We start from the raw sequence: 15,206 nt of genomic DNA, 5'->3' as shown, positions 1-15,206 counted from the left end.
TCACTTATTGAGAAAATTACCATTAATCAGTTAAAGCAGTGGGGTTTTTTGAGGCCTACACTTTGAAAATCATCTTCTATTTACAACTGCAGTCAGTGTATAATTTATAATTATAATTGTGTTGGATATAGAAGGACTGTAAGAAAGATTGTAATTGCAGGTTAATGTTCAGGCTGGTTTGGTGGTAAGTAGTGTATTGCAGCTAAATCAACTTGGTTTTCAGAGCAGTTAAGTAGGATAATACCAAAAGGATTTTATCTGTCATCTCACAGCAATCTCTTCCAGCCTGAAGTGTTTATGTTCATCAGATCCAAACCCCTCCAGATATAACACAGCCCTGTAAAGTTCCACCCTGTACTTAATGCCATAACTTCTGGATGAGCTACAACATATCCTTCATGAACAGGATTCTCTGATTTTAAGTTTTTCAATGGTGGAGAATTCACCACCACTTTACGCCTGTTGCTTCAGAATTACTTCACATATTTTTCATCATCCATAGCTGAAACTCATCTAGGCTCCATGTATTTTTTTTTTTGTTAGCCTCACAGTGTACTACTTTACTTCTTCCATCTCTGAATGAGATCAGCAGACTCTCTCTTGAAATTACTGTTTTAAAGTATTGTATTCATTAGGGTTTTTTTCCCCTTGCTTTCTGGTCCTCTCTTCTTATGTCCTGACATCCCTTTATCCTGATTCCCTAACAAAACAAAATGGAAAAAAATCCCCAACAAACCCAATAAATGAATAAAAAGGAAACAAAAACAAATAGCACAAAAGAAATTCAGGCAGAGGGAAATCTATGCTCATGTAGTAAGGCAAATTTTATGAAGTGAAGGACTTTATGAGCTTTAGTTCCATGGCTCTTTAGGACTTCACACAAGACCTGGAATGTTTATGCAGTTACATCATCAGGGAGGATAAAATGAGTTCTGAATCTATTGCAGGAAAGAGTGGGCAAATACAGGAGTAAACTAATGGTATGTTTTGGTTTTGTCCAGAGCCAAGAACACTTTTTTCCTTCAGGGTAATTTTTTCCCTGCTGCTATAAGAATCTTCCACTCCCATGCTTTATATTCTGTTCACCAGCTTCCTCTGTATTTAGAGCAAGACTTCATTTCCTTTGCATGTTACTTTTTTTATAAACCCCTACAAAATGCAATGAAACTTCTGAATGGCTTCTGTTTACTGGCTGCATCCACTTGTCTGCAGTGTTGGTATCTTTGAGAGGAGAAAATGATCTTTAGGATGAAAGAAAATAAATATTTGTGTCTTAAGAAGAAAATGTGAGGGAGGAGAAAGCAAGCTTTCACTGGATGCACAGGGGAGCCTGGCATGGATTCTCCCTTGTATCTTGGTGCCTTTTAGTCTCTAAAGGTACCTTGATACCTACTCATTCAAATTATTTAATTACTGTTTAATATGGTGACTTTATCATAGGGGTTCTTTGATTGAGGCATGGCAATACCCTGCCTTGGAGTGAGCAGTGAAGGGACACTTCAGTCCCTGCCCAGCAGTTCCTGACCTTGCTTTGTGCTTGCCTCATTAGATAACCCTCTCCCAACATCTGTTGGGCTGGGAATGGGGGTTATTGGTTTCTCTATTTCAGTTTTCCCTACACCCTTTCCTCTTTTGGAGGTCCTATTTTCAAGCAGAATGCCAGGCCCTGTTTGTGACTGCGGTAGCAGCTGTGGATGTGTTTGATCAGGGAGTGAGAGGAGCTCAGCCCAGATGGTTCTTTGTGCCCCATCTATTTGTTTTGGACATGCTTCTCACAAATTGCCTTCCAGCTTGAGATCCAGGTGAAAGAAGCCTGTCTAGGGGAAGCTGGTTAAAGGTTAACTGGCTTTCTGTCTTCCTTGGCATGACTGTGTTGTAAGAATTTGCTGATGGTCACTGAGCAGGCAAGAAGCTGTTGTTTACAGGGCTTTTAGGAGAAAAGATGGTAGTGGACAGAGGTGGTTGGGACACCATGGAAAGGAATGAGTGCTTTTTGGGAGAGATATCTACCACTGGGTGGGAAGAAAACAGGCAGATTCCACATAGTGCCACCAGCAGACCAGTTGTACAGGGAAGCCAGGAACTGGATTTCTGAGTGAACCTCTTCAGGCTAAATCCTCACCGTGCCTTCCCTCCCAGGCTGGCAAAGACAGCCCCTCATCTCTGCCTGGCTGAGATTCCCATGGGAATCTGGAGCTCAGTGACATGAAAATGCTGTGTTTGGGTGCTGTAGCTGTCACTGCCTGAGCCAAGGAGGCACCTTCAGGAGGATGCAAATAAAAAGGACTCCAGTGTTATCTGTGGTGAGGAGGAATGAGCTGCCTAAAAATAAAATAGGGCTTCGGGGAAATGGGTTAGATGGAAAAAAGATCAGATGTGTGGAAAGGCTGAGGCAGCTGTCAATCCTGAAAGTGCATGTAAATCAAGACAGAGATGTGTGTATGTGTGTGAATGTGATTTCTGGCTGTCTCAGAGTTAAAATTAACTATAGCTGGGTCACCCAAGGCGATTTCCCAGAGCCATTCCTGTCCCTTCCCTGCCTCACTGCACACAGACAAGAAAGAAGCTGCTGATGCTCAGATGTGAACAGTTGGTAGGATGGCTGGTGAAGCTTTCTTAAGGAGCTTTTTGTATTAAACATGCCCATAAACAAAACAGTGAGACTGCCATAGGGATGAGATTAATGGGATTCATAATCCCTATAAACAGATTTGCTGAGCGCTGTATTAATGTGGAATTGTTAATTTGCCTTGCCTAATAAGTGGTCTGGACTCACACCTCTGCACTTCTCTTGCTGAGGACAGGGCTTGAACAGTGCATTTCCTGCTGCTGCTGACCAAAACTGGGAAGTGCCTTGGGAATATAGTGATGTGCTCTTGTCCTTACCTGAGTTGAATAAGTTGGGACCCGATGCTCACCATGAGGTGGTGCTGGCTGTGTAAACAAGTGACAACCAGAAACAAAGCTGGAGGCAAGAGAAGAAAGATTTACACAAGGTCTAAACCAATCCAAAACCAATCTAGTCCTTGTCAGATGGTGTTTTAAATATGATTAGTTAAATGACCTTAATCTCCTTTTTCTTTTTTTTTCTCACATGTGGGAGGAATCACATTGGTATTTCTGGTGGCTTCTGTTGTGTGACCCCTTTTAAATCTGGGCAGCTCTTGGTAAGCAGACACCCCACTGAGCACATGCAGGTTGTGTCAGAGCTGGCCCTGGCAGTGGGACATCAGATCCTGCTAAACACCCTGAAACCTGGCTGTCTGAGTCTTTGCATGGATCTTGAGCTTTCTATGGACATCGTGCCCTGTGTCTGGGGGAGAGTGAGCCAAAGAGCACAAGAGAATTAATGCAAGTTTTTCTGCCTGGTCTGGCAGCTCTGAAAGAGTTAACCTGCCTGTTTATGTTCTCATCCCAGCTAGCTGTTAGGTGAAAAATTAATTTCTAAGTCTGGTGTACCAAGTTCACTGCTTTAATTCTGAGTTAATTGTGTCTGCGTAAGTACTAGGATTATGTATCACTTACAGCAACTGCTAGATTGTGAAATGCCTTGAGGAACACCAGGAAAGGGTGGATTTTATGCCAAGAATTTGAACCCCTGGTTTATTTGTTAGGCAGCTTGCTCTTCTGTTCTCAGCTCTGTTCCTCTGCAGTGCCCTGTGTCCATGGGGACAGGAATTCCTGGAACTGGTGGGTAATTCTGCTGAGACTGGGTGCAGTAATTGACTTGTTGCTGTAGTCAATGAACTACTGGCTTTTGGACCAGTGTTTGTGGGTCTTGCCGTGCACTGTTGGCAGTAGAGAGAAATCCATGGACTGCTAAAGAAAAAGGTTCAGGGGGTGAAGTTTTTGTTTACTTGTTTCTGGTCCTTGGGCTTTCAAGTCCTCTGAATGCCAGCCACTTAGCTGTGGGAGTCTTAAAATATCAGAAGGTATTTTCAGCCAGGTTTTCAAGCTTTTCCCTGGAGCTACTGAGCTAGAAACGACATTACTAATTTAGTTTTTCTTTCTAACACATCCGAATCCCCTTTCTGCACCTCTTGACTCCCCAAGGAGAGGATTCAAAGAGTGGGGCAGATCCCATACACCTGCTGTGCAGTGTTGAATAGACAGAGCTCTTCAGGGAAGGTGTGAATGTTTCTGGCCCTCTTCTGTCTGAAGGTTGGATTTTTGCATCCAGTCGTGGCCCAAGCACGACAAATCCACAGCTGAGTGCTTTTGAAAGCACCACCCTACCCACTTTTCACATGCATTTCACTTCCAGGCAGCCAGCACTGAAGGGGGTTTGGCAGGGTTCTGCTGAATGCCTTTGTTGGCTCAACATATTTCCACTGCTGCTCAGGACAAAGTAACAGAGTGGCAGGATTGAATTTGTCCCGTTGCCTCTATATATAGAAAGGATAGACAGAACCAAAATGCAGCTGCTCCATAGGGACATGAGAGAGGGACTGAGGGTGTGAACTGACCTGCTGGTGCGGCCCCCTGGCCTTAGGGAAAGCTGAACTGTTCTACATCCCTGGTTGTGACAGATGGGTGCTGTCCCACAGGTAGAAGTTGGCTCCGTGTACCTTGAACGGTCTGGTTGTTATGTGCCTAAAGTGTGCTTTTTCTGGTGTTTTTCTTGGGCAGGGTGTCTCTGCCTGGAAGGCAGATTTCAAGTCAAGTTTTTAGATTCCTAGATGAGGGAATTCAAGTGACTTTTTTACTGTATTTAAAACATTTCTGGGGATTTTTTTCCATGATTCTTAGAGAAGCACTACTTATTGAAAGGAGAGGTGAGCAAAGTGGCTGAGGCTCCTAGTGCTTTATGAATTGTAGGATAGCAAGAGGGCAGTGGACAGGTTACTGGGAGCAGAACTGTGTGACTCAGTTAATAATGAAGTTACATGAAGATGCAGTTGGTTTTACCCAATTAGTGGTGATCCATGGCTGTCTGTGCTGGACACTCACTAGAATGACTCTCTTCCTTTGGTATCTGCACTGAGGACCAGCCTTGAATCACAGGCTCTTGGACAGCCCAAGTGAGGGAGTGTGGTCTGGGTGAGGAGGAGCCTGGCAGCCTGGTATGGACCCTGCAGAGCAAGTGGGGATTGTACTGAGACAGCAGAATGTGAAGGAGCAGCATCCCTACAGGGACATCTCTTGAGTTTGTACAAAGAGGAAGAAGACTTCATTGAGTATTTTGTTTCTGTCCAAGCCAGTGCTTAGAAACCTTCTCTAATGAACTGGTCTTCATATATGTGCTGCTTTGAATATACTCTCTCTATTGCCAGGAAAATTTCTGACAAAACAGTGTTTGAAGTAGATCAGAGCTTCATTGTATTTGTGAAACAATTGAGCTGTTGCAACAGGAAGTGACCAGAGCAAACAGCCAAGGCTTTTATCTCTGAAGTGAATGAACCCTTCCCTCCCTGTGCTGAAGTTCTGCCCCTCCTTGAACATTGTGTCTGTCAGGAATATCTGTCAGCACTCTGGGCAATGTGGCCAGGCCATTTGGTGCAGTGTCTATGCTTGCCTCCCTAAAGTTTGCCAAATATTAATCTAATTGCATTTCAAGATCTGCAAGGGGAAGGTGTAAAATGGAGTTTTCCTGAATCAAATTTAGTGGCAGCAATTGGAAATTATGATGCAGTTAGGCATCTGTGTAGCAAGGTGCTCTGCTTTAATTTTGATGGCTTTTTGTTGTAGCTTCTGTTGGTAAGGCTGTGTATAAAGCCACTGAGTACTACACAAATGTGTTGATACCATCACCTTTTGAGGCTACCTTTGGTTTCTCTTGAGGTTTTTTTACTGAGCTCTCAGTTATCCTTAATTTTCATCTTCAGCCAGAGGGAGTAGGTGATGTTGAAACAGCATCTTCTGTGGCTGCTTTTCCACCCATACCGTGTTAGTGGTATTTTGATGGCCATCTGCAGATTGGCCTGTCTGATTTGCCATTTTAAACATCTTAATTGACCTTAAATGCTTCTAATTTAGAAACAGAACTAGGTGGAAGGCTCGAGGGGTTTTTGAGTCTGCCCTGAACATCAGGAGAAGCTGCCTGTTGCCTCCTCATTCACACTTTCCTACACACTCTGCTGCACTAATAATTGATTGCAGATGAATCCCTCTGATCTTCCTGCCCTGTTTGTGCCTTCATGTCTGTGTCGTGGCAGCCAGCCTGCTCTGCCTTTAATAAAGCTTGAGACACTAGGGTTAATTTACTGGTCTGTATTATTCTTTGCATGAAAACAAGTGGAGAATTTATATTAGGGGATTTTTATGTGTCTGGGCTTGTCTACTGGTGATTTTATTTTTAACCTCAGCTGTAAACCTCTTGTGCCTAGCCCCCACCTTTTTTTTTTCTAATCCCATCTCTTCAGATTTTGGAATCTTGTCATCAACATCCCCTGCAGTTGTGTATATTACTGCACAAATAAAATAGGAGCTGGGGCTTGAGACCTTCTGGCTTCCTGGAACTAAAGTAGAAAATTCTAATTCAGTTGCTGTTTCTCCATGTTCCTAGCCTCTTCACAGATGCCTTGCTCATCAACAGGCTCCCTGCCCCTTTTCTAAATGCCCTGCAGCATTAATCCATGTTCTCAGCAGGATCTGCCATTCATCATTTGGGATTCCTCACGTCTACAATTATTTAGTCTCCTGGGTGAGGCTATTAGGCCAGCTCAAACCTGAGCATCAGAGCCCACTGCAGTGAAGCTCAGCCTGTGGAGGGGCAGAGCAGGACAGAGCCAGGTCAGGGATACAATGGCAGCAGGTTGAAATACTGTGTTTTCACTGCAGCACAGGAGTGGCTTTTCAGTCTAATGCAAGCTGCAGGTTCTCATTGTCTGTGCTGGTCCGGCAACTAAAAAGTGCCACTGCTCTTCAGAGCTACAGTTGAAATAAAAATGCTAATCCCTTTCCTTCATGGTCAACTGCTTCATGTACTGGTTTCTTTCTCCCCTACAGGCCAGCAGCCCACAGGATCTCCGCCTCTTCTATGAGAAAAACAAGATGCTGATGCCCAAGTAAGCATTTTTCCAGTGTCAATGTTTGTAGGCACTTGTTTACTCTGTGTTTACACCTGTCCTTGCATGCTCCTGGCTTGTCACTTGGGGAGGTGACTAAAATATTTGGCCTCCTGCCTTTCCCCATTCCATAACCAGCAGTGACGTGGCCCAGAGAAAGTCCAACAGTAGCAGATAGCCAGGGTTGGGATGTTCTGTCTCTCTGCAGACACTGTTCTCCTACATTGCAAAAATTCAGGACTGTCAGTGATTCCAAGAGCCAGCTAGATGTCCTGTTCCACACGTGGCTCCCTTGAGGCTGAGTGCCTCAGGGAGAACTCCAGGCAATTCTGGGATCGTGTGAGCAGCCAAACTGCAGCCTCTCCTGTAACCTGCCATACCTGACTGCAGATCACATTCCCATTTCTCACATGTCAGGGCAGCAACTGCTTGCGTCCATCCTGCTCCTGGGGGAAACACTATAACCTCCCTGGAAATGGACACTGCTGCAGTTTCCAGGGGGAAGAGAACTGCTCTCGTCCCAGTGGGGTGTATGTTACCTCTCTGCTCAGTGCTGTGATTTGTCAGGGTATTTTGGTTTTGTTGCTGTGGTCTTTCCTTTTGATTTCTGAGCTCTGAAAGCAGCTTATGCCAGCTCTGAAAACCTCAGCCTGGTACAGAGACAGGACTGAAGTTCCAGATTACATATCTAAAATCTGGATGGCCTTTTTTAACCAGGAAGATAGCTCCCAGTTGGCAGAGCTTCTAATGCAGCCATATACACAGGAAGTTCATTTGGTTGCTGTATATGGATTTTTCTTTTCCCTTATCAGTTCAGACAGCTCCAAGAGATAACTGGTAGGAACTGTCAAGATATGCTGGAGCGCCTATCAATGAATTGTGATATGCAGTTAATTTCTCTTGAAGTACTTCCTTTTTTGATTTGGGGAGAAATCACAAATTTCTATCAGGTTTACATCTGGGGCACCTAGATTGAACCAGAGGATGTGATGGTGTAAAATAACTGAAAAGAAACAATTTAAAGCAAAAATGTGACTGCATGGTTGGAGCCAGTCTGTGTGAGCACAAAGCAGAGCATCTGTTTTTCCTACACAGCCCAAAGCATGGCTGCTCACCTTTGAGTGAAGCCCTCTTACTAAATGAGAAATTAATCCATGAAATTTAGAAGTTTTCTTGTGTCAATCCCACTGCCCAGCTGTTGCTTGGCCCATGGTGCAGGTGAGAAATGAAACTCAGCTGTAAGAGGAGAGCATGTCTGTTCTTGTAGGGATTAGTCCTCTGAGTCCTTCACACAGTCTGCATTTGCCATTTTCACTTATCTGCACTTTTGAACTACCAAATTCTTCCAAAAATCAGATCCAAGCTGATTGTTCTTCTCACTGTGGAAATTAGATCTGAACTGGCCTTTGTGTAAATGTCAATTCCCTCTTTCCAAAATCAGTTTGTCTCTAAAATGGGCTGCAATCTGTGCTATTCCTGAGTAAACATGAATAAACTGCTTGAGTACCCTGCTAGCACAGGATGAAACACAAAACTACTCCAGAGACCTCCTCCTCAGACTGCAGCAGTGCCAGGATTTGGTTTCATTTTCCTTGGGACTCTTCAGACTGGCACACACTTCCTTACCATGGCCAGGGGAAGTGTTTTGGCTTGGGAATGAAGTGGGGAAGCAGTTCCTGGCTGCACTGTTGCTACAGATAGGTGAGGAGATGCTGATCTGAGCATTCTGGGGAGCCCATGGCAGGAGAAGCCCGAAGGCCTCACAATTTTAATAGTGCTGATCTGAATCATTAACATTCATTGTGCTGGTTTGCATGGCAAAGTACATCCCAGGTCATGGGGGCAAGGAGGCAGATTTGTTGTTTATGTTTAAAAAGATAGCCCACGACAATAATGCTGAAGAGTAGCAAATCTGGATGTTTTGGACATGGGAGGTAAGAGAAGACAAACAGTCTGTAAATCTGCACCCTCTTCATCTGTGTTGTGCCATCTGGAGTCCATGAGTTGAAGTACGTCTTTCTTGGATTAAAAACCATACCAAGGCTAAAGTCATAGCTAGGAAATGGACTCATTTTGAAGGAGAACTTTGTGTCATAGATAAATAAATGATGATGATAACACTGCAGGGCTGCAGGACTCCAGCACTACTGCATTTTTCAGGAGGCTGCTCACTGTGGTATCTTTGGGTTATTCCATTACACAGTGTGCTTCCAAGGGATACTTCTTTTGATGGGAGGCTCAGCCTGGGTCGCAGTCTAACTGCATCCCTTCCAGAGTCCTGGTGTTCTCCTCCTGTGTCAGTCTGAGAAGGTGCACAAACCCATTCCAGCATCAGGGATGAAAAAGCAGCTCCTCCAGTACAAACAAGGTTGAGAGATGCTTGCCATCATTCTCTGTTCTTGGAATCACTGGGTTCAAATTCCTGCCCCAGCAAGGCCTAGGGCTTCACAGAAAAATAACTGGGTGGTACTGAAATGTGTAAACACATACCTTGCCTCCCATCTCCTGTTTCTCTGAACAGGACTCTGGTAGTGCTAGCTAGCACCCTTTTTCTCCCCTCACTATTTTTGGGCTCGCTTCTGTTTTACCCCTGTCTGTGGTAGTGTGTGTTGGTGGAGATGGTGTAGGAAGGGTTTTCTATCCCAGCATTGGTTGGGCTTGGCCTCAGGGCAGTGACTGATGCCAGAGCCACGTGCAGAGCCACTGAGAGCTAAAATTACTGTGCTGGGCACACATGTCATTACCTCAGCTGACCCAGCATGGGGAGAGGGGAAAGCCTGGCAGAGTGTGAGAGCCATGCTGAGAACAGCCATGATAAACAGAGTTAATACTGAGAGGAGCTGCAACCACCCACGCTTCACTAGGAGAGCTCTGCCCCAGCCCAAAGCCCCCAGCAGCACTTCTGGGGATGGAGGGAAGTCAGCAGAGCTGAATCCACTTATGCAAGAGCTGAACTCTGCTTTCCGTGCCTTAATCCATTCATTTATTCCCTGCATTTTTCAATCTACAGGGGTTATGACGAGCTGCCCTGGCCTCTCCCCCATCTGCTTGTGGGATGAGGGAGAGCCCAGTGCTTTACCAGCTTTTTTGTGTTTCAAAGGCTGTTGAAAAGAATATTTTCTTCCTAATTATGGTAAAAAGTGAGGTAATAACTGCACGAATTTTAGCCTGCTGAGGTGACAGTTGCTCACATCTTAGTGGCCTTCAATTAATATATGCTGTGTATCAAGGGAGCAAATAGACAAAGGTTACTTGCTAGTCTTACCTAAGCTGCACTGAAAAACAAATGCTTTAATAAAATGGTAGTAATTGGTGATACATTTCACCACCAGTGTCTTAACTGGAAGCTTCCCCTTGGAAACTGCTTTGTTCTAGTGATCTTATTCCCATTAGAGCAAGTAGGAGTGATTTTATTTTTTATGTGTGAAATACTGCAAGTGGAATGGGCATAGCTGAGCCACCAGAGGGATGACACTGTGAAGGGAAGGATCTGCAGGTGCTCATGGGAGAGGCCACTAAAGCAAAATTAGCTGTAGCCTGAACAATAGCAGTGGAGAGTGAAAGCCAGAGGTGCAAAACAGAGACATTCCTGATCAGCCTCCCTCCAGTGAGCTCCTGGTGCTCCTGCCCCAGCAGGCATGGAGTCACTTTATGTTTGCCAGTTGCCTTCCTGAATATGTAAAAGCAGTTGAAGTGGACTGCAAGTCTCTTACTTTGCCTTTGTTTTCACTCTTAGCATCCCCAGGGAGACATCAAGCCACCTGAGGCAGCTCCTGCTGGGCCTTCTGCAGCGTAATCATAAGGACCGCATGGACTTTGGTAAGGCCACCTTCCAGTTGGAGTTCTTCTGCCTGTCTCTGTGTGTTTCGGCACTGCACAAGCCTCTCTACTTTTGGCTGGTGCTTGGAGAAGCATCCAGACACCTGGATTTCACCTGTGCCTGGAGGGTTGCATAAGCATGGGGGTTTTAGTTTGTGTGCTGGAAAGGTCAGTGCTGATTTCAGTACAATTTTGTAAATCAAGGAGACTTGGCACACCTTCAGCATATGTTTGTTACTTGCATTTCCTGTCCTGGCTTCTGCTTTTATAATCTCTCTGAGCTGTGGTTAAGTGCGCTGCAAGGTAAAATGTGTCTTGTGTATCTGTGCTTTTCTGTCAGGGTTCCTTCCCAGAGCTGCAAAGTGCACTCATTTCCTGAACAATCCAGTCACTGCCCTCTGTTTCTCAGGGTTTGGTGTGGTAATCTGGGCCAGGAGATGTAGCTGCTTGCAGACCCTTCCCTCCTTCTCCAGTTTCTGTGGAAAGAAACCTTGGTCCTTCTCAGGCCTCAAGCTGGCAGTCTCCAAGCCTTTGTCTCAGTCTCCTGACTTGGCTGACATGAGGATTTCCTCTTTTGTCTTAATTCCTTCTAAACTGAGATCAATCAGTGTGAGCCCAGTGGTTCTGACTTGGCAGCATCTCACTGATGTGTTTTAGCTGAGCTCAAAGGTCTGAAGAACCTCCTGGGAAAGCCATGCCCTGGAGGAAAGCAGGCAGAGGTGGAGCCTTTCCTTGAATCACTGAAAGGACCAGGTCATGTAAAGGCAAACACATCCTGTGTGTGTTCAGGATGCTGCTTTTTAGTCAGACTTGGAGTGAAATAATTCAATATTTCTGGGGTTTGAGTGTTGGTTTTCTGTTGGGTTATTGTTTGCTTATGTGCTCAAGTGGGTTGTTTCCTGCTGGGCAGCACATGCTAGGTGATGAAGAGGAATTGTTTTGAGTCCTCTGTTGTTCTTTTGGATTAGAGATACCAGGAAGGCCTTTCTGGGGATGGTCAGCTGGGTAAGCAACTGTGGATTACCTGAGGCTGGTCATAGTTATCCAGTGAGGAATGCAAGACTGGTTACTGGAGTGTAGAAGTGAGAGAATGAGCCTTTTGAAAAGTGAGTTGTTGAAGCTCCTGACAGACTGGCTTGGATAAAATCACCTGGCAGGGTTATTCCCTGCAGATCTTTTATCTGGCCTGTGGATCTCTACCTCTTCTATTATGCTGCTGTGCACTTCAAAAGAAGGTATCTTCGAGGTTCTTGATTTCCTGCTGTCAGAAATTGTCTGGCAAACCTTTTTAGCCCATATAAGCTGGTTTTCCACCTCTTGGGAGTAGAGTGCATGAGTCCATGTCTAACACTTGGAAATTTGAGATAGGAGATTTTGATATCACTCTGGATAACAGTTACAACAGCACATCTTGCAGTACTGAGATTTTTCCTGTGCTTAATCACATATTTATCAATAAATTGGTATGTCCCAGAGAAGAGGGTTTCCTGCTGCTCCTTGTTCCCTGAGACCCTCTGCCTGGAAGTGTCACAGTGACCTCCACAGAGCTCCCCTGGAGCTCACTTGAGTCACACAACAGCAACTCATCATCTTGAAACTTCATATACTTGTGTGTCCCAGCTGCTGTTCTGCCAGGAACTGATGCTCTCTGCAATCTCAAGATTATCTAGAGGAAAACCAGGAGGGTTTCAAGTTGCAAGTTCCCTGCTGATGATTACAAGCTGGGTTGTTTGAATTTTGCTTTGCAAGCACAGCTAATAAGCAGTTTGGAGCAGGGAGAGGGAAAAGTGAAAGAAATCATCATTTCCACCCCCTCAGTTGAGTCAGCTTGGCTCAGGGATGGTACCCTCCTCTAGTGCAGCAGGCTGAAAAAGAAGCAGGAAACCCCAGCAGCTAGCAGCTCCCACAGGATGGGGGTGTTCTCCATCCACAGCAGATCTAATCTGTGAGATGCCAGCTTTCCCTGCCAAAGATTTCCATTCCCTGTCTTGGGCTAAGCTCCAGACCACTGCACTCTGGCTGCAGGACCCTGGCATGGCAGTGGCAAGGGGAGCCTGGGGAGACAGGAGTTGTTTTAACCTTAAAAAGCAGACAAACAAAAAGCCCAGTGACTACACTCTGGAAAGCTCACCAAAGTGGAGCTGTTTACAGAAGAAGTTTGTAAACCTTGGGTGTTGCAACAGGAAACCCATTCTGGGAAAGAAGCTGAAGCTCAGTAATCAGTGTTGATCCATGGCTGACACTCCCAAAAGACTGAGTTGCTGATTGTGATAGGAGAGGGCTCTGGCACAGAGCTGCAGTGAATCAGAGATGGAGGAGCTGGAGAAGTGGCTACTTGTGAGGACAAGCAAACATGTAGAGAATGCTCAGCAAGCCAGGACAGAAGCTTTTCTTGGCCTGGATCTGTAGACTGAATTCCCATAATGAGTGGAGGGAGCAGCAGTTGTGTCTGATGTGAAGGGGAGGGAGTTCTGGGCGGTGGTTCTGGGGTGGCCCATTAGAAATGCATTTCTGCCCTCAGTGCGTGATGGGTTTGAATCTGTGTGTCATGGAAGATCACCCAGTGGAAGTCTTTTTGTCCATCATTCCTGTCCTGTGGAGAGAGTAGCAGTGCAGTGTGATAAATACAGCTCCCCTGGATCCCTACATTTATGGTGATTCACCATCCTGATCAGCCAGGAATCCAATTAATTTCCCATCCTTTTTTCATGAGCACATTCTGCATCCAGTTTCCAGCCTATATTCTTGACTTCTAAATGCAACCATAGTCAGCTTCCATTGCTGCATGGAGAAATCACTGTGTAACACTGTAACTTCCTGTGCTTTATCTGTAAACTTCTTACAGTCATTTTCTTTCACTGAGTCATTGTTCTTGATCTTTTTTCAGATGAATTTTTCCATCACCCATTCTTGGATGCAAGTGCCTCTATGAAAAAATGTAAGTATTGCATTTTTGATTACAATTCCTTTTGAGCCATGGCCTGACTTCCTTTGCTGTTAGTTCAAAAAGGAAGAAAATTACTGCTTTATGTTTCCTTAGTTATTTAGGCAAGGATTCAGTGTTTATTACTGTGTCATGTCCAGATTTTGCCCTCAAAATGTATTTGATTTTACTGAGTTATCTTCAAAGGGATGATTAGGGATATGCTTAGAAACCTAAAGTAGAAGCAAATGTAGCTTTGAAATGTATTCAGCTGCTTTGTGTGAAGTGCTTGGCCAGTGGGGTACACAGGATTATGCATGATGGTCCAGCTTTTCATCCTCACCTGTAGGGACCATTCAGGCTAGGGGATGCTGGAAACTGGCACGCGTGGCCCTGCCTGCCAGGTTGGTTGTGCAAAAGCCAAATTTTGTGGTTACCAAATCTTGTTTCATCATTTACATGGAAGTTCTTGATACATCTTGTTTTAGAAGGGTTACATTTGGTACTCTGTGGGAGCTGGCCAAAACAAAGACAGATTTCCATTGCACGTTCTCTCTTCCTCCTTTTGATTCAAAACTTTGTAAAAGTTGCAGCTACATGTATTGTGGATCAGAGGTTTGTTTTTGGTGGAAAACAATTTAGAATTGCTTCTAGAGCATGGGGCATCATAGTCGTCTGGCCAGGAGACTTGGGTTAGTGGAATTGTGTATGGTTGTCTTCTCTGGAGGGATTCTCCTGGACATTTAATCTTCTAAGTAAATACAGCACCAAGAACCTTCATCAGTGACTAATTTAGAGTGTGAAGTGCAAGATCTTGGAGGAAACATGTCCAGCACAAACCCAGTTTCTGTCTTGGTAGACACACCTTGCCTGATATCCACATCAGTCATGACTCTCTCTTGCTTTCCTGCTGCCAGAGCAGGACTTCTGAGTTGTCCCTGATGAGATTTTACCTGTGCACTCAGGTGATCGTCCTGCGGGCAAGAAAAAACGCTTCTGGTTTAGGGGTGCTTTCAAAGCAGCCAGGGCCCTAAACCCACCTGTGCCAGGGGGATGTGGGGCCAGCCCTGGAGCACGGGGCAGGAAAGGACTCTGGCCCTACAGGGCTGCTCCTAAGCCAGCCCAGCTCCTGGCACCTGCTGTCCTGCGCCGGTGTGGGAAGAGCCCTTTGGAGTCTGATCCCCCTGTGGGCAGAAGATCTCCTCCTCCGGATGTTCTTGCATGCCCACCAGCTCATCTCCTACCTCCAGCCATCCCACTGCTTCACTGGCCAGGGGAACAGAAAACGGCAGAAAAACGGGAGAGGGTTCTCCTGACTTGGCCCCAGTTCCCAACTTGTGCACAGCTGCTGTGCAGGAACCAGAGGTGCTGTTATGAGCAGGAGACTGTAGCTCAGCCTTTGCCCCCACCTGCACCAAGGTTAATGGTGTGGGGCCAAGGACCAAGGAAAAAAGCAC

The 15,206-nt window shown here is 45.4% G+C and overlaps 1 protein-coding gene across 7 annotated transcripts in view; it reads left to right on the top strand.

Annotated features, from left to right (window-relative positions):
* Nucleotides 1-15,206, top strand: part of ULK1 (unc-51 like autophagy activating kinase 1) — a 77,647-nt gene that overhangs the window by 29,178 nt on the left and 33,263 nt on the right. For all 7 annotated transcript variants that reach the window (XM_066331482.1, XM_066331485.1, XM_066331481.1 and 4 more), the window contains 3 exons: nucleotides 6,949-7,007; nucleotides 10,744-10,826; nucleotides 13,714-13,764. In XM_066331482.1, the coding sequence (XP_066187579.1) occupies nucleotides 6,949-7,007; nucleotides 10,744-10,826; nucleotides 13,714-13,764 (193 nt within the window). The remainder of the gene's footprint in view (nucleotides 1-6,948; nucleotides 7,008-10,743; nucleotides 10,827-13,713; nucleotides 13,765-15,206) is intronic.

The sequence above is a fragment of the Sylvia atricapilla genome, chromosome 17 (assembly GCF_009819655.1).
Source record: "Sylvia atricapilla isolate bSylAtr1 chromosome 17, bSylAtr1.pri, whole genome shotgun sequence".
NCBI classification, from domain to species: Eukaryota; Metazoa; Chordata; class Aves; order Passeriformes; family Sylviidae; genus Sylvia; species Sylvia atricapilla.
Note: the sequence above shows the minus strand (reverse complement) of the source record. Positions and strands in the feature narration are given on the sequence as shown.